At 36.1% G+C, this 25,466-nt stretch overlaps 1 protein-coding gene across 15 annotated transcripts in view; it reads right to left on the bottom strand.

Annotated features, from left to right (window-relative positions):
• The window catches only part of CREM (cAMP responsive element modulator), a 71,988-nt gene that overhangs the window by 22,337 nt on the left and 24,185 nt on the right, over positions 1-25,466 (bottom strand). For 10 of the 15 annotated variants that reach the window (XM_059184251.1, XM_059184254.1, XM_059184259.1 and 7 more), the window contains 3 exons: positions 11,196-11,342; positions 7,996-8,093; positions 7,694-7,836 (listed from right to left, as the gene is read on the bottom strand). In XM_059184251.1, the coding sequence (XP_059040234.1) occupies positions 7,694-7,836; positions 7,996-8,093; positions 11,196-11,342 (388 nt within the window). Of the gene's footprint in view, positions 1-7,693; positions 7,837-7,995; positions 8,094-11,195; positions 11,343-11,489; positions 11,585-17,699; positions 17,936-25,466 lie in introns of those variants that run through there. The other 5 variants (XM_059184270.1, XM_059184272.1, XM_059184273.1 and 2 more) reach the window with 3 other exon arrangements.

The raw sequence follows: 25,466 nt of genomic DNA, 5'->3' as shown, positions 1-25,466 counted from the left end.
CATTAAGTTGCAAGGGATCTTAAAATATATAAATATATATTTATTTTTATACACACACACACACATACACAAATTTTTAATATAAAAATACTGAAAGAATCTGTGCTACAATATTTACCTCTATCAAGTGTCTTGAATAACTGCAGCTCATGGCAACAAACAGGAGGCAGAATTCCTCTAAACACTGAGACTTGCCAGTCATGTTTAAAAGTTAACATATTAACCAAAAGTTCCCAAAGAACAACTGATCAAATGTTTTGTTTTTAAATTTCACTCTAATAGACAAATAACCACTGTTTAAAATATCTGAGAGTTCGGTATACTTTAACGTAAATATTATGACTCTATGGTTTAAGTGGAACCAAAGGTTATGCTCTCCAAAAAAAAAAAAAAAATCACATATAAACTAGCTCATTAGATTTACAATGAAGACAATGACACATCAGAATAACGCAACACATATAAATCAACATAAATGCCTTAAAGGAATGTTACAGTAGTGTCAAAATATATGTTAAATATTTCTGACTTATTCCTTAACGTTTTCAACAGTATCAGAGCAAAACTTGCATAAACTTACAAACTACTTGGGAAGAGTAACAACAAATCTTTAGTTCCTCAACCTGAGGCCTAACATAGAAAGATGGTTAACATTTTAAAAAACATTTCTGCAAGATTCATTCTCTGTTTTTTTGCTCTTTGACAGGCCGCCACCATTAGGATAGGGTTGACAGAAACTGAAGAATCAGTTCATAATATCAAGGATCGCTTCTCGGCCTTTTGGCTAAGATCAAGCATAATATCAAGGATGCTGAGGTTGAGAAATTTATGTAATTTATGTATTTCTTTATCTGGCTCATGTAGAGCATCATATTCTGTACACATTTTAAAAACAAGATTTCAAGGGTCTCAGGATTCACCCTTTGTAACAAAAGGGTTTGGAAGAAACCTAACTTTCTTAGAAGTATGAAAGAGAAGAGATATTGCTTCCGCAGATCTTCATGACTGGACATGAATTTACTTCATATGTTATCATTTATCTGAATGTGTGCTTTCAGTTGATAATTAGTTTGGTGTTACAGAAATCGTGCTTTAGAAGGAGCAGGCACCGGCAGTGTAATCACGATGTGGAAGAAACACAAAGCGCAGCATATAATAGGCACTCAATAAATGATGAATGAATGGCTATCATTTCTTCAGGACAGACTACATCATAAACAACTTGAGCTACTTGTGAATCTAGAAGAGTTAAATAAGGTATGGTTTCAAATTCTAAATACAGAACTTAATTTTCAGTGCCAATACAATTAACAAGATTTTGGACTGGTAAAAAATCCAAGGTAGTTGCTGCCAAGGACAAGAACATGAAATAGCTAGATAACAAAGACCCTTACTTTTTCTCTTTTCATATTTTCTTTTTTTCCACCTTTTATTTTTTTCAATAATGTTTCCTCATAGTTCCAAATACACTTCTTTGCTTTCACGCTGTGAAATGTAAATACATAAAGAATCTGTTCCTCTCAGGGTACCTGGATGGCTCAGTGGGTTAAAGCCTCTGCCTTCAGCTCAGGTCATCTCAGGGTCCTGGGATCGAACCCTGCATCAGGCTCTCTGCTTAACAGGAAGCCTGCTTCCTCCTCTTTCTCTCTCTCTCTGCCTGCCTCTCTGCCTACTTGTGATCTCTGTTAAATAAATAAAATCTTAAAAAAAAAAAAAAAAGAATCTGTTCCTCTCATCATTTTATTTTCTGGTCAAGTCATTATATAATTAGTGGAAAACAAAAGCTACACACACACACACACACACACACACACACACACGCACACACACACGCTAGCACTAGGGGAAAACATTTCTACTGATAAGTCTTGTACTTTAACCTAGCTCTTATTTTTTATACCAAAGGTACTTTTGATTTTGGCATTATCAAATGACAGAGGACCTTACCATTCAAAATGTTACCTCTCATTTGACAATAAACAAGATTTCCCAATGCTTCAGGATACTAGAATTAGGTCTCTCTGTGTGTGTATTCAAAATTTGAAGAGGAAACTATTCAGGTTACAAAATACTCAAGGATAGCAAAATATGTGTTTTCAGGTAAACACATATCAAGATAAATAGTGGGAAAAATTAAGATGAAATTAACTGAATGACTTTAGTCACATCTTTTGTTTTACCTAATTACTTTTTTAAACTTATAGAAATTTACTAGTAAACATAAAAGTAGAAAAAATTGTGTGTCATCTATTTTCCTTCCTTGCCCACACATTCTCAAACTTTTTTTTTGGGGGGGGGGGTCTGGAGTATTCTAAAACAAATCCCAGACATCGTATCTGGCTAACCATTTTTAATTAAAATAATTGGCCCATATGGAGGCCATTAGTAACCAATGAAGATAAGATACCATGGTATTTCCGGCCAATTTTACTTTGCAGACCTAGGCTTTTTTAATGATTTCTTAGACTGACACATGCAACTGAGGTATAAAAGCTTCTACCTATGGCCTCACTGCTGATCACAATGAAGAGTCCATACTGGTCTATGAAGACTGGGATGCAAACATAAGTAAAAGTGTCTTTATTTTAGTTTATATACATACCAATTTTCCTCTTTTAAGCAATCCTTAATAACATTAGTTTGATAATCTAAATTGAATTAAAATTGAACTAGATTATATAATCAATTAAATTCTACTTCAACGTCCATATTAAAAGATTCAAGCTAGTGTATTACTGCTAGTGTATTACTGCTCATCATAATGGTGGGTAGAGGTTAGGCTCTGTTGTCCTAGTTGTTCTGGGAGTTAGCTAACTTTTTTTCCCTCTTAAGTCTCAGGTAAGCTATTCCCCATAACTAAATAGGTCACTCTATACCCACAGTTTGAACGTTGGACACACTGACCCTACCTACATTAAGAGTTTGTTTAGGGGCGCCTGGGTGGCTCAGTGGGTTAAGCTGCTGCCTTGGCTCAGGGCATGATCTCAGGGTCCTGGGATTGAGTCCCGAATCGGGCTCTCTGCTCAGCAGGGAGCCTGCTTCCTCCTCTCTCTCTCTGCCTGCCTCTTTGCCTACTTGTAATCTCTCTGTCAAATAAATAAATAAAATCTTAAAAAAAAAAAAAGAGTTTGTTTAGACAGAGTATAAATCACTAATTTACTAAGCATTTTTCTATTAAATTGGTTTTAGTGGTTGCAAAAATGTCTCTATATACATCCTTATATAGTCAAGTTACTGAGTTTCGAATCAGTATTAACCCAAGTACAGTTTCTCCACTCCCAACTTACCATACACCACAGTAACCAGGATGACCTCCTATCAACCAGTGTAGGCAATAAATTCTTTAAAAATTCCTAGTTTACAAAACTGTATTTAAAAAATCTGCTACTTCTCTACTCACTGCCATTGAGCACTCCTTTCCCAGAGCTATTAATATCACGGAAGTAAGAAAACATTTTGTGTGGGATGAAAATTTGAGAATTTTGGCAAAAAACTTTTTTTAAATAAAAAAGCAATATTTTAAAGTTTTGTATGATCAATAAAGAAAGAAGAAAAGAAAGATAAGAGTTCATGACCAAATGAGGAAGGAGTAGAATTTATTTAGATTAAGATTTCATCTGACTTTTCGTTTGATACTAATATCTTTGTAATCCTAAACCTGAATATATGAGCTAATTCAAATACATAAACATTAAATGTTTAATGATAATTTAAAATCCTCTCTATTCCAAATTCCAAAAGAAATTCATAAATAAAATCCACTTAATTAACTTAATAAAGAACAGCAGACCTTATGCCAGTGAATTCTCAAGTTTAAATTTAAAAAAGGGAGCATGGAACAGAACCTGTGAGTACCTGTGCCTTAAAAACCAAGAGGTTCATAGAGCTGAAGGGAGACTAAAATAGCCTTATGCTGTAACAAGAATAGCAACACCAAGATTAAAAAGCCAGATTTACATTAACCAGATACCTTCTATGTTTGCTTTGAAAGCTACCTTGGAAGAATGTAAGCAAAGTCATTACTAAGAACTACAAATGCAACTGCATTTACTTTAGAATGCTATACCTATCATGCAAATTCCTTTTATGGTGTTTATTCATAGGAATCTCCTGAGAATTCTGAATTCTTTAAGTAGCCCACAAAGTTCACACAGATCTCTTTTTATAATGGTGGATTTTGGATTGACCCACTTACCTTTAGTGTATAAGAATTCCAGTAAAGATGGGTTAACAGAGACTCATTCTAACAAGGTTCCTAGTAAAATAAAGTAGGGACAAGCAAAGAGACAAGGGACATTTAGAAAAAAAATAATCTTGGGCAATAGTCCTTAACTGGTAAGGGAAGAGGTCAGGTAGAGCAGAGTGAGGAACAACAACAACAACAACAACAACAACAAAAAAAACTTTGTTTTTAGAGAAAATTTAATGAATTAAGAAACTGCAAACATTTAAATTCCTTTAGTTACTTTTACTATGTTTATGAAATTCATTCCCATTTAATGTAGATCTTAAATGGCTTATGCAACAAGTAACATTCTTTGCTAATTCTGAGATTATTAGAACTGCTCTCTTTCAGAAATATCTCTTGAGACAAAACAAATTTTCTTTGGCCAGAATGACTTAATTGGCCCACAGCAATCCTATCCCTAAGATCTGTACTTCCAGAAAAGATTTTGCAAGTGTAGCTGACTTTCTTGGTGTTGCAATAATGAATCCCTGTCCATTTAAAAGTATTTTTACTAATCCCAGGGAGTAGACTATTCTAACTTTCACTTCTTAGTTTCTGTGATTAAAAAAATAACTTGAAAAAATAAGGTGAACTTCTGTCAAAAACTTCCAACTATTAAAACATATGAGAAAGCCTGAATACGCTCATTTTTATTTTATTTCTTCAACTTTGACACACAAAGTCCTTTAGTTTTTGTTTTTAACTCCAACTAGCTCATTATAGTAAATTAAAAATAAGTAATCTAAAATAATAATCTTTGGAAAAAAAAAAAAGCAAAGCCTGGGGGAAAGTCATTCATAAATAAAAACTGAAGAAAGAATTAAACCTACAAAAAATACATTTTACAGTAAAAGGTTATGAGAGGGTCTCAAAAACAGGTACATGTAAATAACCCAGAATAATTCTCCAGAAATTCTAGTAAACTTCTGTAGTCTAAACCCCAAAGGACACCAGTAATTATTTCATTTTTTTTTAGATATCCAGGGAGCAACATTAAAGCATTAATACCTGTTAAGATTCCTACTAAGAAATCTGATTAATGAAAATGGATCTTGTTTATGTGTAAATATATATTTACCCTCCAATGAAAGTAAATGTCTTTTTTAAATACTTTAAATGTTAGTATTCACCTTTCAGAAGAAAGAAATATCAACATAACCAAGTGTCACTAAACATCTAAGAGATGCATTTTAACTGCAAAGGCAGTTACCACTCTTCATGAAGCAATAAAAATGGCAATTTCTACCTGCAGAGAGCACATACAAAATAATCACATCTTTTAAGACCTGCCAGGATCATATTGTATGGGTCTAAATTAAGAAACCTCAATAAGAGACAGTCTGTGACCTCTAATGAGGCAAACAGATAAACATCTAACTTCTAAACTTTCGATTTGCTGTTCTCAACCATAACTCCTGACTCTACTCCCACCACCCTGCACCCACAGTGACGTCAGTCTCCTGTCAGGCCCCGGCTGCAAGTGGGTGCACTCAGAGCACAGGAAATACAGGCTTTGTTGCTACCTGGAGGGAAAGTTCACGTATGAGACGCTGGCTTACATTTCTGTTTTGTGTCAAAAGTAGCATGTCTGTTTTATGCCACTTTTCCCTCTTATTTCCTTTTGTCCTCATGCTAACCCCAGAGTGTGGCAAATTTTAGTATTATTCCTACTTGAAAGACCCCGAGATGGGAAAATAAAGCTTCTCTATCTGATCCAGTTGGTGAATGGCAGGACTCGGAGCCTTCCCCAGACCATCCATAGCTTCGATATTCTTGCAACCCAATGCTTTCACAATTTCAAATTTTCAACTAATAACCTAGGCAAAATAACCTACAGCATCCCTTTCCATATCATTTGTAAAGAGATCACAGCGTCGGGATATGTCAAAGAAATGTTTAAGATGAAAACATCTTAGATCACCCCCAAACTTTAAGATGTCTTAGCATTATTTCATCAGTAATTTCCAACCTTTTCCCTATCACACCACAAATAGAAAATGATAGTATGTGTACAACCCACTGCTCAAGACCAGACCTGAACAATGAGGAGTTTCCAGCAGCTCCAAGCCCTGCCCAGCCACTCCAGGGACTGAGAGCATGAGGCACTCACACTTGTGTACCTTTGTGTTGCCCTACAGAAGCCTGCCAGCTGGCAAACTCTGATTCACACTTCTAAAACTCCCACCACCTATTCTGACGGGGTCAGTCAGAAAGGTATACAAATCAGAGAAATAATAAAAAAAAAATTACAGTGAAACCTCAAGGTCTAACTCTTGACACAGGCAGTGGCGAGTTTCCTTTTCCTAACATTGACTTTGGACCTGTTCATTCAGCACCCCATAGAGGTTGTGGACAAATTATACCCCAATTCTGCTAGGTGTCATGGTAGAAGAACCTGAAGAACCAGAATTGCCAAATGAGAATTTGTTTAATACTGCAAATCTACCACCATCAAAATAAAAAACTCTAAAAAACTAATGACTATATAAGGTCTTCCCATATATTAAAGAGTATCATTTGTTTTAATAGCAACAACTTAAAGACTTGAGAGTTTTCTAGGTATTACTGTTTTTATAAAGGGAAAACAGAAAACATATCTAAAAATCTTACCTTCATATTTAAACCAACACAGTATTTAATACCACATACATTCCATTACCTAAGTAGCTTTTATTTTAAAATATTTTTTCTTTTTCCTAGCTTTTCTTTCTCCTTTTTGTTTTTCTTCCTAGCTCTTGTTTTTTTACTAAAGCATTTTTATGTATATCAAATGTGCTTGATTTGAGAAAAAAAATCAGTGCTTTAATTAGAGCAAAAAGCACAGGATTAACAGCCCATTAAAATGCACAAGACTAAATGTGAACGTATCTGTTTATTTACAGCTTTTGATGTTTAAAATTTCAAATAAAATGATCTGTCCAATTGCTGTACTTTTAAAAAAATAAATCATTTTTCCATTCTCTTCTAGAAAAAGCTGAAGCACAAATTAACAAAGACTAGTGAAAACATAATTACATTTAAAACAATTTAGGAAACATTATGTACCTCTTTTAGATTAGTAAGCATAATATGTAATTGTTGGTAACAAAAGCCAACAAGAATGAAATACAGACATTTATATCTTATGTTTGCATGCATCTTATAAAGATAACAAAAACAGTAAGTTTTAAATTTTTATCAGACATGAATATAAACATATAAATAGGCACACCCTCCCTTTATTTTTACCCCAAATTTTTCTTCTATATTCAGTAAAAATACTTTAACTTTTCAAAAGTATATGACAGGTCTCAGTACAAATCTCTCACTTCTTTAACATGTACTTTTCATTCTATGATACACACAGTTTAGATATTACGATGCATTTTTAAATGAAACAATTGAATGCCAAACCCAAGTTGCTTCAATGTAACTAGAGAAGACTTAAAGCTAGCACTGTAACATAGCGAATTGCAGCATACATACTGTATTGCCCCGTGCTAGTCTGATATATGCTAGTCGGTACTGCCATGGTAGCGATGTTAGGTGGCGTTCCTTCTTCCTCTGATTTTTCTTCTTCAATCTTGGGAACACCAGGCACATCAGAGGAAAGTTCATTCAGTATTTTTCTAAAACATAATTTGACAACAGAAATAATCAAGTTACATGAATGAAATTTAAAACAGAGAAACTATTATGGACTTGGTTTGATACATAATTATTTGATACATAATTATTCTCCCTTTTTGGAAAAGGTATCTTTAGAGTAGGAAACTTAAATAACTTACCTATAAGAGGGTCTTCGTGAAAGGATTTCTCTACGTTTATGAGAATCAATTACACCTTCTGATTCTGCAGACTCATCTGTCTCTGCAATTGTTGCTACCTATAATACAAGAGTTTCTGAAATGCATCATAAAATATATGATCTCCTTCATTCAAAAAACGGTGCTTAAGGGTCTAGATGCCAGGTGCTGGGAAAGTGTCCAGCAACAGAACACATTGAACCTGCACTACTGCAGCGCACACCTGGCTTAGGAAAGGGAGCAAAGACACACACATATTTCAGTTGTAGAGCAGGTATGTGTGGACAGGAATGGCTCAGATAATAAATACTAGAGAAATGCAAATGAAGGTGGTTGGCATGGCCAGTGAAGTTTCACAGGAAAGGACTACATATAAGATACCTAAGACTTAAGATCTCCACCCTAAACCTACACTTAGAAACCCAATGGGGATTGAGTGAGCTAGTGACAGGCAAAATAAAGTGTCTGGACTTCACTGTCCTCTTTAGAATACCACAGCTGACTTGAGCTGGGTCTTCAAACAGACAGTAGATAGATTCAAAGAAGCAAACAAGTAAACAAGCCTGATTAAAGTTAGGATTTATAGGACAAGAAGTCAGACGGGGCTTGATGGTGGTAAATCTTGAAGGTCAAAATAAGGAACTTCTCCTTAAAAGAAAGATCAGAGTTTTAAGCATGATTTCATTTTTCAAGTCACATAATAATCACAGGATTTTAAGGGAAGTCTGCAAACTAAAATAATGAATCTCTACAATCACGTGATGGCTCTCAATATACCTTGCCATTATCATTCAGGGGCTAGGGTAGTTTTGAGTTTATAAAACTCACTTTTCTTCATATTACAATTATAGGAGAATCTGATTTGGGCAAAATCAAAAGAACTTGTTTAAATGTCAACAATGCAAGCAGGAATATATACTTCTTGAAGCACACTGGTGTACATAATGTTCACTTGCACATATGACCATGCATCTCTGGTCAGGGCCACCCTACACATAAGCACAGGCACCAGTGAACAGAATTTAGAAAAAATGTTATGGTAATCAACAATCATATGTCCCCACCAAACAGTATCACTTTACACTAGGCTTTCACACATCTCTCATATACTCGTAACAAAGCCCGTATGTGAGGTAGGATACTATTTTACCCACTTTAGAAAAGTGATAGCTAAAGTTCACATGGATAGGTTAAGAGACAACCATTGTTCAACAAGCAGGAATTCTAAGACAATATCCACTGGCACTTACCTCTACACCAAAGATAATTAAATCACCTACTTAACAAAACCCAAAAAAGCCTACTGAATATAAGATAATACTTTCTTCCAATAGCTGCCAGAAATATCTAGAGCAGAAATATCTGCGTCCCAATAAAAGTCCTAATTCAAAAAGGAGAGTGGAAGGATTTTCTTGTGCTATAATTAGGGTCAGAAAGAGTCAGACTCTTGGAACCAAGGGTCATTATGAGAAAAAGAGACAATGCTAAGAATGATTCTTACTCTTTTGAAAAGACACTTGTGCAGCAAAGCTAACTAAGCTTTTAATGCATGTGTATTTATTACTTCAAATACCATGTTGCAACCTTATTCTGCTATAAACCGTACTCAAATATGCAAGGGACAAGACTGATTATGTATGCACCCCTATGTTTTCCTCACCGATTTTTTTGTCATCAGCTATGTTCAAATAATTTCAACATCTAAAGGAAAATAACTGACCTAAAAAGAAAACAGAAGTAAATTCAATAACTAAGAAAATTATATTTTAAAAAATGCATACATACTTACACCCATCAGAATGGCTAAAATCAACAACAGAAGAAACAACAAATGTGGACAAGGATGTGGAGAAAAAGGAACCTGGTACACTGTTGGTGGAATGCAAACTGGTGTGGTCACTCTGAAAACAGTGTGAAGGTTCCTCAAAAGTTGGAAAATAGAATTACCCTACAATCCAGCAATCACGCTACTGAATATTTACCCAAAGAATATAATAACACTAATTCAAAGGGATACATGCACCTCTATGTTTATAGCAGCATATTTATAATAATGAAATTGTGGAAGCGGCCCAAGTGCCCATAAGTGATGAATGGATAAAGATGAGGTCTATATTACAATGGAATATTACTCAACCATAAAAAGAATGAAACACGGCCATTTGCCACAACATGGAGAGCAATCGGGAGTATAATAATGAAAAGCTAAATAAGTCAGAGAAAGACGAAAACCACATGATTTCACTCAGATGGAATTTATGAAACGAAACAAGCAAAGGAGAAAAAAGGGAGAGAGAAAGAGATAACCCAAGAAACAGACTCTTAATTATAGGGAATAAGTGACAGTCACCAGGAGGGAGGGATGTAGGGGGATGGGTGACATAGGTGATGGACCGTAAGGAGCACACTTGCTGTGATGAGCTCTGGGTGTTGTGTTGGAAGTGCTGAATCACTACACTGTACCCCTGAAACTAATATCACACCATGTGTAAACTAACTGGAATTAAAATAAAAACTAAAAAATTCATACTTAATTTACATCTACTGATGCATAAAAATGTTTTAGCTTCAAGAAATGTTAAGGGTTTGTAATCAACTCTGATGACAAACTTAAAAACAGATCTCTGGATCATAACCATAATAATCATGTCTACAAAAACCAAGGTTTTATCTGAGAGGGGATGATGATTAGAAGCATAATACCAAGGTAACAATAATATCCTATCGTTCTTATAAGTTATAGATATTGAACTAAAAATAAACTTCCACCTACTTAACTAATGTAAGTACTTATGAAAACAGTAATCTTTATATTACTATTTTTATCAGGCATCTTCAAAGAATCCTCAAAACATTTTTAAGAACCATTGGAGAGCTTTGCTAAATAAATCTGAGTCTGAGCACAGAGCAACGACGCAAAGAATTACTCATCTGGCAATTACTCACCCTGTAAATTAAGAACAAAAAACAAAACTGCAACTCTTAAGTCAAATCATGTATTTAGCAGGACACAATGCACTTTGCATAGGAAATGGAAATTCCCCCAAATTTCTAATAAAAAGACTTGAGCATAAAAGCTACACAAAGAAAAAGATGATACACGAATTAATAAAAGAAAAAAAAAAAACAAAACAAAAAAATAGAAGAAAGTCAAAGACAAATCATCCAGGAACGCAGCTAACCTGAACAGTTTGTATTTGTGGTGACTGAATAACCGATGGCTGTGGTGTCTGAATTACTCCCTGGACATGTACAGTTTGGCCTGAAGGTAACTGTACTAGAGTTACTGCTGGGGAGCCTCTTCCGGTGCCTGATCCAGCTACAGAAACCTGCAAAAATGATCATCATTCAGGATTAAGGCTGGACATTTTCTGTTTTGTTTTGTTTTTCAAGAAATACCACTCACTATTATGACTGGCCATTTCTTCCTTCCTTTCACCTGCTTCTAATAAATGACAAGCTCACGGGGTACTTACCATTAGGAGGTGGTTACTGTCCTGGAACAGTCATTCTCTGATGTGATAGATATTAAAGAACCCATGCTCCTCACTTTCGGTTCCCATGCTTCGATGGCTAAGAATGTTCCAAGCCCAAAGTTCTAAAGCAGTTAAACTACCTCACTACGACCTCACGACTATTAACAGTGAATCCTTATTTAGGCCAAAGTATAAATTACCCTCTCCAACTTCCTAAGAGAAATTGGAGACAGAACTTAAATATGGTGAATTATTTTTTAATAAACGAAATGTTCAAAATAGGATATTCTGGTACTACTCCAGAGATAAGCTAATGCCTTGTCTCTATACTAATGAAAGTCATTACTTTTATGTCCCCATAATCACAAAAAAGGCACAGGCCAGAGGAATTCCAGGATTTCTCATGCTCTTAGTGTGTCTGATCCAAAGAAAGTGCATGCCTTAGATCTGAAATGTCCCTCTTACAGTTTCCCTCCTTGCTACCTCCAGCATGTACAGAAAGGGCCAAAGCCATCACTTAGCTTACACAAAGAAAGTACAACCATCTCCCAGTACCCCTGAGTAGTTTCAACAGAGATCCCTATAGCAAAACACAGTACTTCCACCCCTGCTGGATTCAAAACCTGTCAAGTTTTCTAATTAGTCAACAACTCAATCCTATAGGCAGGCCAGTGTAATCTTATTTTACTGTTTCACTCACTATTCAGTATGACTTACTTAAAAGAGTCAAAGACTTTGAAAATGAAATAAGTGAAATAAGCTACCAGTTTCTGCTACAAATGGTAGTAGAACCACAAGATCTAAAACTTTGAAGGAACCCTCTATATAGGGCCTCACTTTAAGAAACACCAATGATTTCCAATCTACTTACACTTAAAAACAATTATTAAAAACTGGGCTTATAATAAATAATTGTAAGATTTATTTATAAGCTCATTATTTAGAAAGCAAACTTCTCTGGTAATCCAAAAGTAAAAATCTTTCATCCATGCAAGAGGACCTATGTGATGAGCATTGTACTAGGTGCACTAGGGTAGAAATAAAATTGGTAAAACTAACACCTAAGAAACAATAGCACACCAAGCACTGTAGAACGAATTGCTCCACTGTATGGGCCATGAAAGTCAGGGGAGTACAGAACAGAATGGGTCTGAACAATACGTACAGGCTTTGTGTAGAAGCCACAGCTTGAGCTAGGCCTGAATAATAGACAGAAAAGGGCAGACACACCCAACATATAGCCCAATGGGCAAGTTCATCCCACCTGCCCCTAGAGCATTATTGTCTACCTCAGATATTAGGGGAAAGAAAAAGATTATACCATAGTGGAACAAATATATTTAACAACCAGAAATTTAAAAAAAAAAAAAGGAAGGATTTGTTCTAGAAATGACAAAGCAGCACAAGACACATCTGTATAAACAATAAAAAGGCATCCACTTCTTTGTGGACAAATTACCAAAAGGTATGCCTTCAGCCACACAGATAATTCTCAAACATTTTAGTCTCTCAGGACACCTGTACTCTCTTAAAAATTATTAATGACTTAAAGAGCTCTTGCTTGATTTATATCCAGTCAGATGCTGTAAATGTTTAACACTCAGTATTGGGGAAGAGAGAACCTTGATTTCAAATGTTTGCTGATTTCTGCAATGTGAAACCCCGACTATGGCAGATTTCAGGTTACCAACAGATGACACTGAACACAAAGCTGGAAAAAGATGCAGGCAATCAGTTCTCACAAGCCAGCTCCAGCATATCACTGGTTATATGTATATGTATCAATATTTACCATATTAGAAATTAAAACTGAAAAAATTTTATACCTTAAAAATAATTCTACTACATGTTAACACAAATAGTACTTTATTAAAAATAATTACATTTTCCAAAACAGAAAAATTAGTGACCAGAGTATCAATGTTTTACTTTTTTACAAATTCTTTCAATGTTTAGTTTATTTGAAATCAGCCAAATTTTCATACCTACTTGTGCACTGAATCTGTTACAAGATTTTATTTGATAAGTGAAGATTTGGACCTCACCGAATTTTCTCTGTTACTACACCAAAACTGAACAGGTGGTTATTTCATAAAAATCAGTTGCAATGGGGAATCTGAAACAAGTTATATTAAAATCCACTGACCAATCCTGCACTTTGAATGGGTCTCATGCATGATTCTGTAACATCACGCAGTAGTTATTTGGAAAATATTGGCTCACTGGATTAAGCAGATCTCCCAAATGCTGACGTATTTCATGATACTTTATCAGAAAACCTCATTCATTAAAACCAACATCAATCTCATCAGAATACTATAAATTGAAAAGCTACCAAGCTCACAATGTAGATACAGGATTTCCAAAATTCAGAACTTCTCCCTAAAAGCCTGAATTTTATCATAGACAATAAACACTGCTAACTGTTTTCCTTGAAGTGACAAGCTTACTTCATTTGCTTTTAAGAAAATGTTTTCCAGGGGCACCTGGAGGCTGGTTAAGCCTCTGCTTTCGGCTCAGGTCATGGTCTCAGGGTCCTGGGATAGAGCCCCGCATCGGGCCCTCTGTTCAGCAGGGAGCCTGCTTCCCCCCTCTCTCTGTCTGCCTCTCTGCCTACTTGTGATCTCTCTTTCTGTCAAATAAATAAATAAAATCTAAAAAAAAAAGAAGAAGAAGAAGAAAAAAGAAAATGTTTTCCAAACGCTCAAGTTTGAATAGCCATGCTTTGGCTATTGGCTATTCTTTAGAGAAAACTGACGTCCTATGGGAAAAACTCAGCTAGTTCATTTCAACACTCAAACAATTACACAAGTGTTTTTCTTCAAGAACACCATCAGTCTTTACTGCACAGCAGAAATGCTTTCAGTAAACATGCCAATTTCATAACACAGAATATTAGAACAACATGTACCTAAGGATCAGGGTTTGATACAATTGGTACTATTTACGGCTTCATCATGGTATTTTGTCTCAAATAAATCCGTAAAATCCTTTAAAAAATTGTTTAAATGAAACTGATGTGTCGATTTGTTTTTTTTTTAACTTGCAAAGTGAATGGTGGTGAAGAATACACTGATTACTGGTATAGTTTGATGTCACTGACTTGATTCGTACTAAGGCACCAACAGCTTTAATCCTACCCTCTTCTGTTTTTACACCATCAGTATAAATATCATTACAGAGAAAAAGGAAAATAAATCTTAGCATTATTATGAAAATAGTCTGGTACTCCTAAACCTCCTGAAAGTCTCCCCTAGGGTTCCGCACACCACATTTTGGAAACCGCTGTTCTATCCCAATGCAGCTCTTAGACACCCCGCTCACAGTGTAAAAAAACTGAGCAGGCTGTGATTTCAACTACAGCACAGAAGCACAACCCACACCACCATAACCCAAAGCTTGAGAGAGAGTTCGCGAGTCAGAGACTGAGTGAAATATAATATGAATTATACCCAAGAGGGGCGCCTGGGTGGCTCAGTGGGTTAAAGCCTCTGCCTTCGGCTCAGGTCATGATCCCAGCGTCCTGGGATCGAGCCCCGCATCGGGCTCTCTGCTTAGCAGGGAGCCTGCTTCCTCTTCCCTCTCTCTCTGCCTGCCTCTCTGCCTACTTGTGATCTCTATCTGTCAAATAAAATAAATAAAATCTTAAAAAAAAAAAAATTACACCCAAGAGTACTACTGGTATCATAGATTGGACCTGTGGATTAAAATGCTGGATGGGGGCCCCTGGGTGGCTCAGTGGGTTAGGCCTCTGCCTTTAGCTCAGGTCATGATCTCAGGGTTCTGGGATTGAGCCCTGCATCGGGCTCTCTGCTCAGCAGGGAGCCTGCTTCCCTCCCCTCTCTCTGCCTACTTGTGATCTCTGTCTGTCAAATAAATAAATAAAATCTTAAAAAATAAATAATAAAATAAAATAAAATAAAATGCTGGATGGCACCCACAAGCATTTTCTGTGTGGAAATACTCCAGCTTTAAAGACATCAGATATTTTTTTTTTAAAAGATTTTATTTATTTATTTGACAGACAGAGATCACAAGCAGGTAGAGAGGCAGGCAGAGAGAGAGAGAGAGGAGGAAGCAGGCTCCCTGCTGAGCAGAGAGCCCGATGCGGGACTCGATCCCAGGACCCTGAGATCATGACCCGGGCCGAAGGCAGAGGCTTAACCCTCTGAGCCACCCAGGCGCCCCAAGACATCAGATATTCTGAAGAACTGAACAACTCAAGAAAGATCTGTTAGGTTTTGATAAAGATAAATCATGCTTCAAGTTATTTTAAATACCTTTCAAGTATAATTTTCAAGATTTTAAATTATTAAATAAATACTCTATCAAAATGGCTTGGTGTTAGTAATACCTGCTGTGGAAAAGGAGCTGTAGCCACTAATACAAAACTGTACTCCTAGAACTCTGGAGATAAGTTAGAGGAATTCTGTAACTACAGTGAAACTTCTCTATGTCCAAACTCTGGACAGTGTAAAAGCTCATGAGACAACTCTTTTGTTAAACTGCGGAAATACAGGCTGAGAAGCTGCACATATGACAAACTCTAGAGAATTCAGATGTATCCTTAAAAAAAAAAAAAAAAACCCAAAAACCCCAAATCCTTAGATATAGAGACATTCTATATTCAGACACTGTATACTCACTGGTTTTGCCAAAACTGGTGATCACTACTAAGCCTATCACTGTATTGGTAAACTGGCTAAACTTCACTGCTACACATTAAAAAATAATAATAAATAAAATAAAAATAAAATTCACGTGGCTCCCTACCTTTAGCATTTCAGTATTATTATATGATTATACTGAGCACATGAGCCACAGCGGAATCTACAGCATCCTTGAAGTAGGGTATTTTACGCAGGTGACATAGAAGGAACACTGGCAGTGATTCAAGGACATGCAGGCAGGCTCCAAAGCCAAAGGTAGGCAAAGAAAGGTGGCACATTCAGTTTTAGGTAGGCTACATTGAAAGCAAGGGTAGGGTAACTACGTGGAAATGGTAATAAGCAAGGAGAATTTTGCAACTGATGCTTTAGAGCTAGAAAACAAAGATCTGAGAAATACTACGAGCAATCTATTAAGAGTATTATAATTACTTTATTCCTAATGTGCAAACAGAAGTCTAAAGCAGCTCTGGAAAAAGAGAATAGTTTTTCCTAAGAGACACTAGTATAGGGACACAAACTTTAGTTCATCTGAACTAAAATATGCATACTTCAGACAGAAATGAAGAAATATTTCTGGGGCACCTGTGTGGCTCAGTCAATTAGGCGTCTGCCTTTGGCTTGGGTCGTGATCCCAGAGTTCTGGGATCAAGCCCTGCGTCAGGCTCCCTGATGGGCGGGGAGCCTGCTTCTCCCACTCCTAACCACTCATACTCTCTTTCTCACTATTTCTTTTGCTATCTGTGTCTCTCTCTCAAGTAAATAAATAAATAAAATCTTTAAAAAAAATTGTCATAAACATCAAATTTTCATTCTAAGACTTAATATACAAAAAATATCACAAAAGCAGGTCATACTTATGAATTAACTCATTCATTTATTCTCTCAACAAATATTTATCAGGAGCCTGCTGTGTGGGCCAGTCTAGACAGTAGGGACATAGCAATGAACAAGAAAAGTTTCTGCTCTCCTCCACCAGAAAGATACAGAAAACTGAAGACAAATACAACATTTTTTATTGGTGTTAAATTTAAAAAAAATTTTTTTTTTTTTAAAGATTTTATTTATTTATTTGACAGAGGTCACAAGTAGGCAAGAGAGGCAGGCAGGGAGAGAGAGGAGGAAGCAGAGAGGCGGAGCAGAGAGCTCGATCCCAGGACCCCGAGATCATGACCTGAGCTGAAGGCAGAGGCTTTAACCCACTGAGCCACCCAGGCGCCCCTGCTGTTAAATTCTTAAAAGAAAAATGAAGGTAAGGAATCAGAGTTACAAGGCAGGGGTAGTGTGGAAGGAGGCTAATCAAAATATACCTGTTGTGGAAAGCTTCTCAGAGGAGGGAACATTTGCATAAAAAGCCTAAATGAAGAGAGGGAGAAGACCAGAGGAAGATCTAGTAGTATATTCATCACTTTCTAACAATCATGTAGGCAGCTACTTAAAAACATAAATAAAAATGGGTGTATTTTATATTCCATAATTTTTATACCTCTTTTTATGAGGCTCTAAAAGTGCGTAGAATGAACTCATCATAGACATGATTTACCTTTTCTTCCAGATCCCCTGAATAATCCTCTTCCACAGGATGCCTGAAACATAGATTATGCTGGTGCCACCACATCCACCAACAACCCCACTAAAGGCAGTAGTTAATCTGAAGTTAAGATGATGCAATTGACAGCCTTACTTGGCTTTGCAATTAAAAAAAAATCCTTATAATGACACTTGTAACTGGGAAAACCTCACAATGTTGTAACATGGCACTTGATTAGCACCTAGTAGACTACCTCCAGTCTGTAGCCAGGTTCCCTTATGATGGGGTTTATGATGTCACAATACAGCTGCAAATGTCACAGAGCTACTGGGCCTGCATTCAAGACAGTTAATAAAGGATGAAAAAATGTGAATTCACAATATAGCAGATTTCACTATCAATTCTGCTCCTGAGAAATAAAATCTATACCTTGTCTATTTTAATTTTAAAGGACTACAATTGAAACCCACTATTACAAGCATGAAGTTGGAAAATTATCTTGATTTCTGTGTATTAAGACACAATTCTTCAAAATCTGTTTCTTCTATAAGGAAAAGAAAGTATTTACAGAATATTTCAAATATTTTTAAGGTTGAAAACAGGAAAATAATGAGAGTGAACACTTGAATATAGATGTAAAATATTTCATTTTATTTTTTTAAAAGTTGTGCTTAATTGCACTAAATAAAGAGAACACAAAATGAAAGATGTAGAGTTGGTCTCATTTTAGTGTCTTTCTTTCCACTGCAGTTTTTTTTTTTTTTAAGTGTGGCTAACAGATTGCAAAATTCAGTACAGTTAAATTTTACCTAATTTTATGGGCACCTGGGTGGCTCAGTGGGTTAAGCATCTGCCTTCAGGTCATGTCATGATTCCGGGGTCCTGGGATCAAGAACCATGTCAGGCACCTGGCTCAGAAGGGAGTCTGCTTCTCCCTCCTTTTCTCCCTCTGACCCTCCCCCTGTTCACACTCTCTTGCTCTCTCTCAAATAAATAAATTAAATTATAAAAAAATTTTTTAACCTAATTTATCTTGAGAATTTCAGGTGAAACTATTTATTGATAACAGAGTTAACCACATAAGACTCATATTTGTATATCTACCATGTTAAAATTCTAAAGAGAATTACATGGGAATGGTGTTGCCTCACATGCTTTTTGTATGTGTAGAGCATAAACAAATGCCATCTGAAATCTATAATCCAAATAAAATGAGAAGGGGAAAGTAGATCACTGTTTCTGGTATTGTAAATATAAATGGCTGAATATTAAGTCTTTTAAAAAAAATTCTCCCCTTGTGGGGCATGTGGGTGGCTCAGTTGGTTAAGTGTCTGCCTTCAGCTCAGGTAATGATCCTGGGATACTGGGATCAAGGCTCACATCGGGCTCCTTGCTCATAGGGAAGTCTGTTTCTCCCTCTCCCTTTGCCCCTCCCCTCACTCAGGCTCGCTCTCTCTCATGCTTGCTCAAATAAATAAAATCTTTTAAAAAATTCTCCCTTGAAAGCAAAGCGAATATCAAAATTAAATCATGCTTAATTATACAGTCTATTTTCATTACATTTCCAATAAGCAGTGATGATCTTTTGAGGACAAATTAAAATTAGGGATCCTTTAACTTTTGAAAAACAATGCTCTAGCTGATTTGTTTTTCCTACCTAATCTATAGAGTATCTTTAGTTTTCTATCTGTAGCAGTAGGAGTATCATTTTATATTCTAACCAATATGTGTTTCATTTATCATATTTTAAAAGCATTATGAAAATGAATATTACCTTTGTAGCAGTTAAAATTCTTTTAACTCCAGAACTTTTAAATATCAATCCTATAGTTGCCTTCAGTAAGACAAACTAAAATTGATCATAATCACTAGTCAGATGCAAGTAATAAGTGTACATAATGAAGTTTCAGTGAGATAGGCGCCCAAAAGAACAATACCCAGTAGACATCTTGTAAGAACAAATAGTAAATAATAAAACTATTCTTAACAATAATGTAGATCATTTCTAATAATTGATAAGAAATATATATGTCAAAAGCCAGATACCACAAAATGAATGCCTAAAACCACTTATTACCCAAACTTCATATTAATCTTTATTTCCAAACAAAAAACTCTTTATAAGAATGTCTATGGGATGCCTGGGTGGCTCAGTTGGTTAGGCAGCTGCCTTCGGCTCGGGTCATGATCCCAGCGTCCTGGGATCGAGTCCCACATCGGGCTCCTTGCTTGGCGGGGAGCCTGCTTCTCCCTCTGCCTCTGCCTGCCACTCTGTCTGCCTGTGCTCTCTCGCCCTCTCTCCCTCTGACAAATAAATAAATAAAATCTTTAAAAAAAAAAAAAAAAAAAGAATGTCTATGAAGCAAATTTTAATTCACTTGAATTATTTTATTTGTTCTATCAATAACTTTGTGTAAGTCCTACAAAGTACTGAACTGGCAAAAACAAAAATACCAAAAACCCTTAAGAATTATTTTAGTAGAGGCATCTGGCTGGGTCATGTGGAAGATTGTAGGACTCTTGATCTTGGAGTGGATTTGAGGTTCACATTGGGTATGTAAATTAGTTAAAAAATAAAGAGGGGCGCCTGGGAGGCTCAGTGGGTTAAGCCTCTGCCTTCGGCTCAAGTCATGATCCCAGGGTCCTGGAATCGAGTCCTGCATCAGGCTCTCTGCTCAGCAGGGAGCCTGCTTTCCCCCTCTCTCTTTCTGCCTACTTGTGAGCTCTCTCTGTCAAATAAGTAAATCTTAAAATAAATAAATAAATAAATAAATAAATAAATTTCTTTAAAAATATTAATAGTAAATAAAATGTGGTATATACATACAAAGGAATATTATTCAGCCTCACAAAAGAAAAAAATTCCCACCACAGAGTATGACACAGATAAACCTTGAGGGCCTTATGCTAAGTGAAATAATCTAGTCACAAAAAGATAAATACTGATGCATCCACTCATATCAAGTATCTAAAAGTAGTTAAGCTCACAGAAACAGAAGGTAGAATGGTAGTTATCAGGGCTGAAGGCAGGGGTATTAAGAAAGTTTTTGTTTAATGGATATAGAACTTTAGATTTACAAGATGAAAATGTTCTGGAGATCTGTTTCACAACACTGTATTACTAACACCACTAAACTGTACACTTAAACTGGTCAGGATTGCAGATTGTATGTATTTTCTTACCACACATAAAAAATAACAACTCTGGCCCCATATCTAGTGGATATAACAAGTAACTGGCTTCTTGCCAGGAAAAGACTCAATAAATTGATTTTACCAAAGGCAATGGGACTGATTTCTTCATCATCTCATAAAACTTAAGTTGAAAGCTCTGGGTGCTATCATACTCTCGGCCCCAGAGTGATGGTTCAACACACAGAATAGTTACTGATGCCAGAAATTACATGGAAACAATTACTAATACATCAAAATGGATAAAATTTAAATTCTCTAATGCTCTTCACACATCCCAGATCAGAAACGGAGTTGGAATCTAAATATAGAACTATCTTAATCTGCCACTGAAGAATGAAGGAGTAACAATATACAGTACATGTTAACATGTACTGCATAGTTCTGCTTATGTGTCTATATACACACACACACATATATATAATATATATGTGTACATATACAATAACAATATATAACCTATTTTTATTATTAAATTCAATTGTTATGGAATTTCCAAGGCAATGCCCTCTATATGGTCCAGTTCAACACTGAGTACCCTATGTATCACATAGGTTGTATTACTCTACAATAAAGAGTAGAGAGCTTGATTAAATCTAAAGCCAGATAGCCTGGGTTCTAATTTTGGCCTTGCCTCTTACTAGCTGTGTGACCTAAGACAAGTTATTCATTCAGCCTCTCTATACCTTATTTTCCACCACTGCTAAGCGGAATGAAAGCAGTATCTTTCTATAAAGTTGTTGTGAGTCAAAGGCCTGGCACAGACTGAGTTCAATACCCACTTTTGTTATTCTTATTATTGTTGCATTTAAATAATTTAATCAAGAATTTGGAACTTAAACAATTTACAAGTATTAATCCTATGATCTGGAAGGTTAAAATACTTTTCCAGCACCTGGGTGGCTCAGCGGGTTAAGCCTCTGCCTTCGGCTCAGGTCATGATCTAAGGGTCCTGGGATAGAGTCCTGCATCAGCTCTCTGCTCAGCAGGAAGCCTGATTCCCCCCTCTCTCTATGCAGAACTCTCTGCCTACTTGTGATCTCTCTCTCTCTCTGTGTCAAATAAATAAATTTTTAAAATTAAAAAAATAATAATAAAATACTTTTCAGGGGTGGCTGGGTGGCTCAGTGGGTTAAAGCCTCTGCCTTCGGCTCAGGTCATGATCCCAGGGTCCTGGGATCAAGCCCCGCATCAGGCTCTCTGCTCAGCAGGAAGCCTGCTTCCCCACCACCACCCCGCTCTCTCTACCTGTCTCTCTGCCTACTTGTGATCTCTGTCAAATAAATAAATAAAATCTTTTAAAAAAAAATACTTTTCAAAGTCTTCCCAAAATTCAGGTGAAGAAGAAAGAACCAAGGATTTACATTAAAAGAACAAGTCAGGGGGTGCCTGGGTGGCTCAGTGGGTTAAGCCTCTGCCTTCGGCTCAGGTCATGATCCCAGGGTCCTGGGATCGAGCCCCGCGTTGGACTCTCTGCTTGGCAGAGAGCCTGCTTCCTCCTCTCTCTCTCTCTGCCTGCCTCTCTGCCTACTTGTGATCTCTGTCTGTCAAATAAATAAAATAAAATCTTTAAAAAAAAAAAGTCAAAATCTGAAGCAGTGACAAAACATGGCTAGACTAAATTGCATCCTTAAGTTTTTTCAGTTTCAGTCCAAAGGTCAGAATTCATACACAAGCTAGTCTAAGAATTAAGCACCTAAAAAAGCATTATAATGAAACCTGGTCTTAATGTGAAATATAAAATTTAGTAATAGATTATATTTTAGATTTTCAGACATAAAATGGCTAAAAGAAACTCCTGCAATATTTAAAAATCCCTTTAAAAGAAATCCAGGGGTGCCTGGGTGGCTCAGTGGGTTAAAGCCTCTGCCTTCAGCTCAGGTCATGATCCCAGCGTCCTGGGATGGAGCCCCGGCATAGGTGTCTGGCTTTCTGCTCAGCAGGAAGCCTGCTTCCTCCTCTCTCTCTGCCTGCCTGTCTGCCTACTTGTGATCTCTATCTGTCAAAAAAATAAATAAAATCTTTTAAAAAATAAATAAATAAATAAATAAATAAATAAATAAAAGAAATCCAAAGTATAAAAATTTAGGAGCATAAAATATGCCATTTAAAGTAAGTTCGTGGCATCATATCAGAATGTTGCCTATAAAACAACTACAAATTTTTTAAAGATTTTATTTTTTTTAATTTATTCATAACAGAGGGAGGGAGGTAGAGGGAGAAGCAGGTTCCCTGCAGAGCAGGATGCCCCATGGCATATAGGATGACTAATTAATTGAACATGTACTGCGACCTTTCTTTTTTCCCAGTAAAGATGAGAGGTATGGGGGCCTGGGTGGCTCAGTGGGTTAAGCCTCTCTGCCTTCTGCTCAGGTCATGGTCTCAGGATCCTGGGATGGGGCTCTCTGCTTGGTGCTCAACTGACTGAGTTACCCAGGTGCCCAGCCCAGTATCTTTCCTTTTCAACACCCTCTGAAGGTCTATTTAAGCATAGTAAGTAGAGTTATATTACTTTCAAATGAATTCCTAATACAACATACTTTTAAAACAACATAAGCCACTTCCTCTTGAAGCCTAATTGCAACCACTGGCCTAACTGCTACCATTCTAATCATTTGAGGCAAGTTAGTAGAATGATAAAAGCAAACAATTATTGCACATTCCAAGCACTGTACTTGCACTTCATACTTCATCTCCTTCATCTTAATCTATGAAAATCAAAGAATTCAGGCAATTAAGTATTAACTTAAAACAATATATAAACATTAGGAAAATAATTTTGAGGGAAACTGGGGGGCTCAGTCAGTTGGCCAGCTGATTCTTGGTTTTAGCTCCAGTTGTGATTTCAGTGTGGTGGGATCGGGCCCCATGTCAGGCTCCATGATTAGCTAGGAATCTGCTTGGGGTTCTCTCTCTCCCTCTCCCTCTGCCCCCCTACTCACGCTCTCTTTCTCTCTCTCTAAAATAAATAAACCTTTAAAAAAAAATAATTTTGTGTCTTTAGTGTTAAAATATAGTACAAAAAATACTTAAAATTTTACGTAAACAAACTACATTTAATTCAAACTGTGTATATGTATGTATACATTGACTCTTTTTCCTTACACCAAGTAAAAGCAGTAAATAAGCCCTTAAAAAAGGGAAAACTAGAAAGTTCTAAGGACCCAAGGAGACCAACTTACACTACCAATACCTATCACGGTGTATTAACATATCAGATACCAAATACATAAAGGTATTTATTATCTGCCAAAATAGAAGTTTACTGCTATATAGAACATATTTTTTTCCTGAACTATTTCTGCTTGCATCATCTTTATCTGATAGTGTGTTTACCTAATACATTCACTACCATAACCAGGCTTTTCTCTCCCATGTCTTTTTGGAGAACCACTAGAGATTTTTCTCTCCCAGGACTCAGAAAACTCTCATTTCTGAAGAACACTATTAAGATGTCATCGTAATTAATCAATAGAGTGAAAATTTCTAAAAGCCTCTGTGTTTTGTAATTCCTTTAATAAATGTAATTCTTTTAACAGTCTGGGGTTTACCAAGCTTGCAGTAACTTTAAATATTAAAATCAGGCAAAGTAAAATAATCTCTGAATACTATTCAAAGTAGAACCTACAAAAATTCACACTTTTTCTTCAAACTTCAATGTCTAATCCCTTCGTCATTCTTTTTTCATTATTGTGGTAAATAATGTAGAATAAAATTTACCATCTTAACCATCTTTAATTTATATAGTTCTGTAGTAAGTATATTCACAGTTGTGAAACAGATTATTCAGAACATTTTCATCTTGCAAATATGAAATTCTATACCCCTTAAACAACAGCTTCCCTATAAACCTTTCCCTATTTTACTACAAAAAAGAAATCATAAAGAAAAGGGTAAAAAGAGTAACTATGTTTATACTCAGTTGTTCTCCCATTATTGCTTGTGACAAATCACCTCTCTCTATGAAGAACTTGGAACATCAAACAAAAAGTATCCAAACCCGGGCGCCTGGGTGGCTCAGTGGGTTAAGCCGCTGCCTTCAGCTCAGGTCATGATCTCAGGGTCCTGGGATCAAGGCCTGCATCGGGCTCTCTGCTCAGCGGGGAGCCTGCTTCCCTCTCTCTCTCTCTGCCTGCCTCTGTCTACTTGTGATCTCTCTCTGTCAAATAAATAAAATCTTAAAAAAAAAAAAGTATCCAACCCCATTGAAAATTATTATAAATGACAGAAAATCTTTAACAATCTCTCCAACACTAAAACTAATTTTTATGTATTTTTCTGATTTTAAGAATAAAAACAAAATCTTTTTCTGAAAATTGGCTGATTCCTTTATATCTGCTTAAATTATCTTTGAAATATCAAATTTTATTCAAAGTATTATCACTAAGATGAAAACAGGGGGCATTCTAAAGCTAAAATATAACCTTTAAAGAAATGTGTTATCACATACAAAATTACAAAATACAAGTACAGATATATAACAAATTCTTGTTCAAACTGAACAAAATAATCTCTGCTATTAGCAGTTCACCAACTACTTTTATGTCCCTCATACCCTGAATCACCTTCAAGAAAATGAGTTACATT

This window comes from Mustela lutreola, chromosome 8 (genome assembly GCF_030435805.1).
Source record: "Mustela lutreola isolate mMusLut2 chromosome 8, mMusLut2.pri, whole genome shotgun sequence".
Lineage (NCBI taxonomy): Eukaryota > Metazoa > Chordata > Mammalia > Carnivora > Mustelidae > Mustela > Mustela lutreola.
The sequence above is the reverse complement of the archived record's forward strand: the minus strand, read 5'-3'. Positions and strand labels throughout refer to the sequence as shown.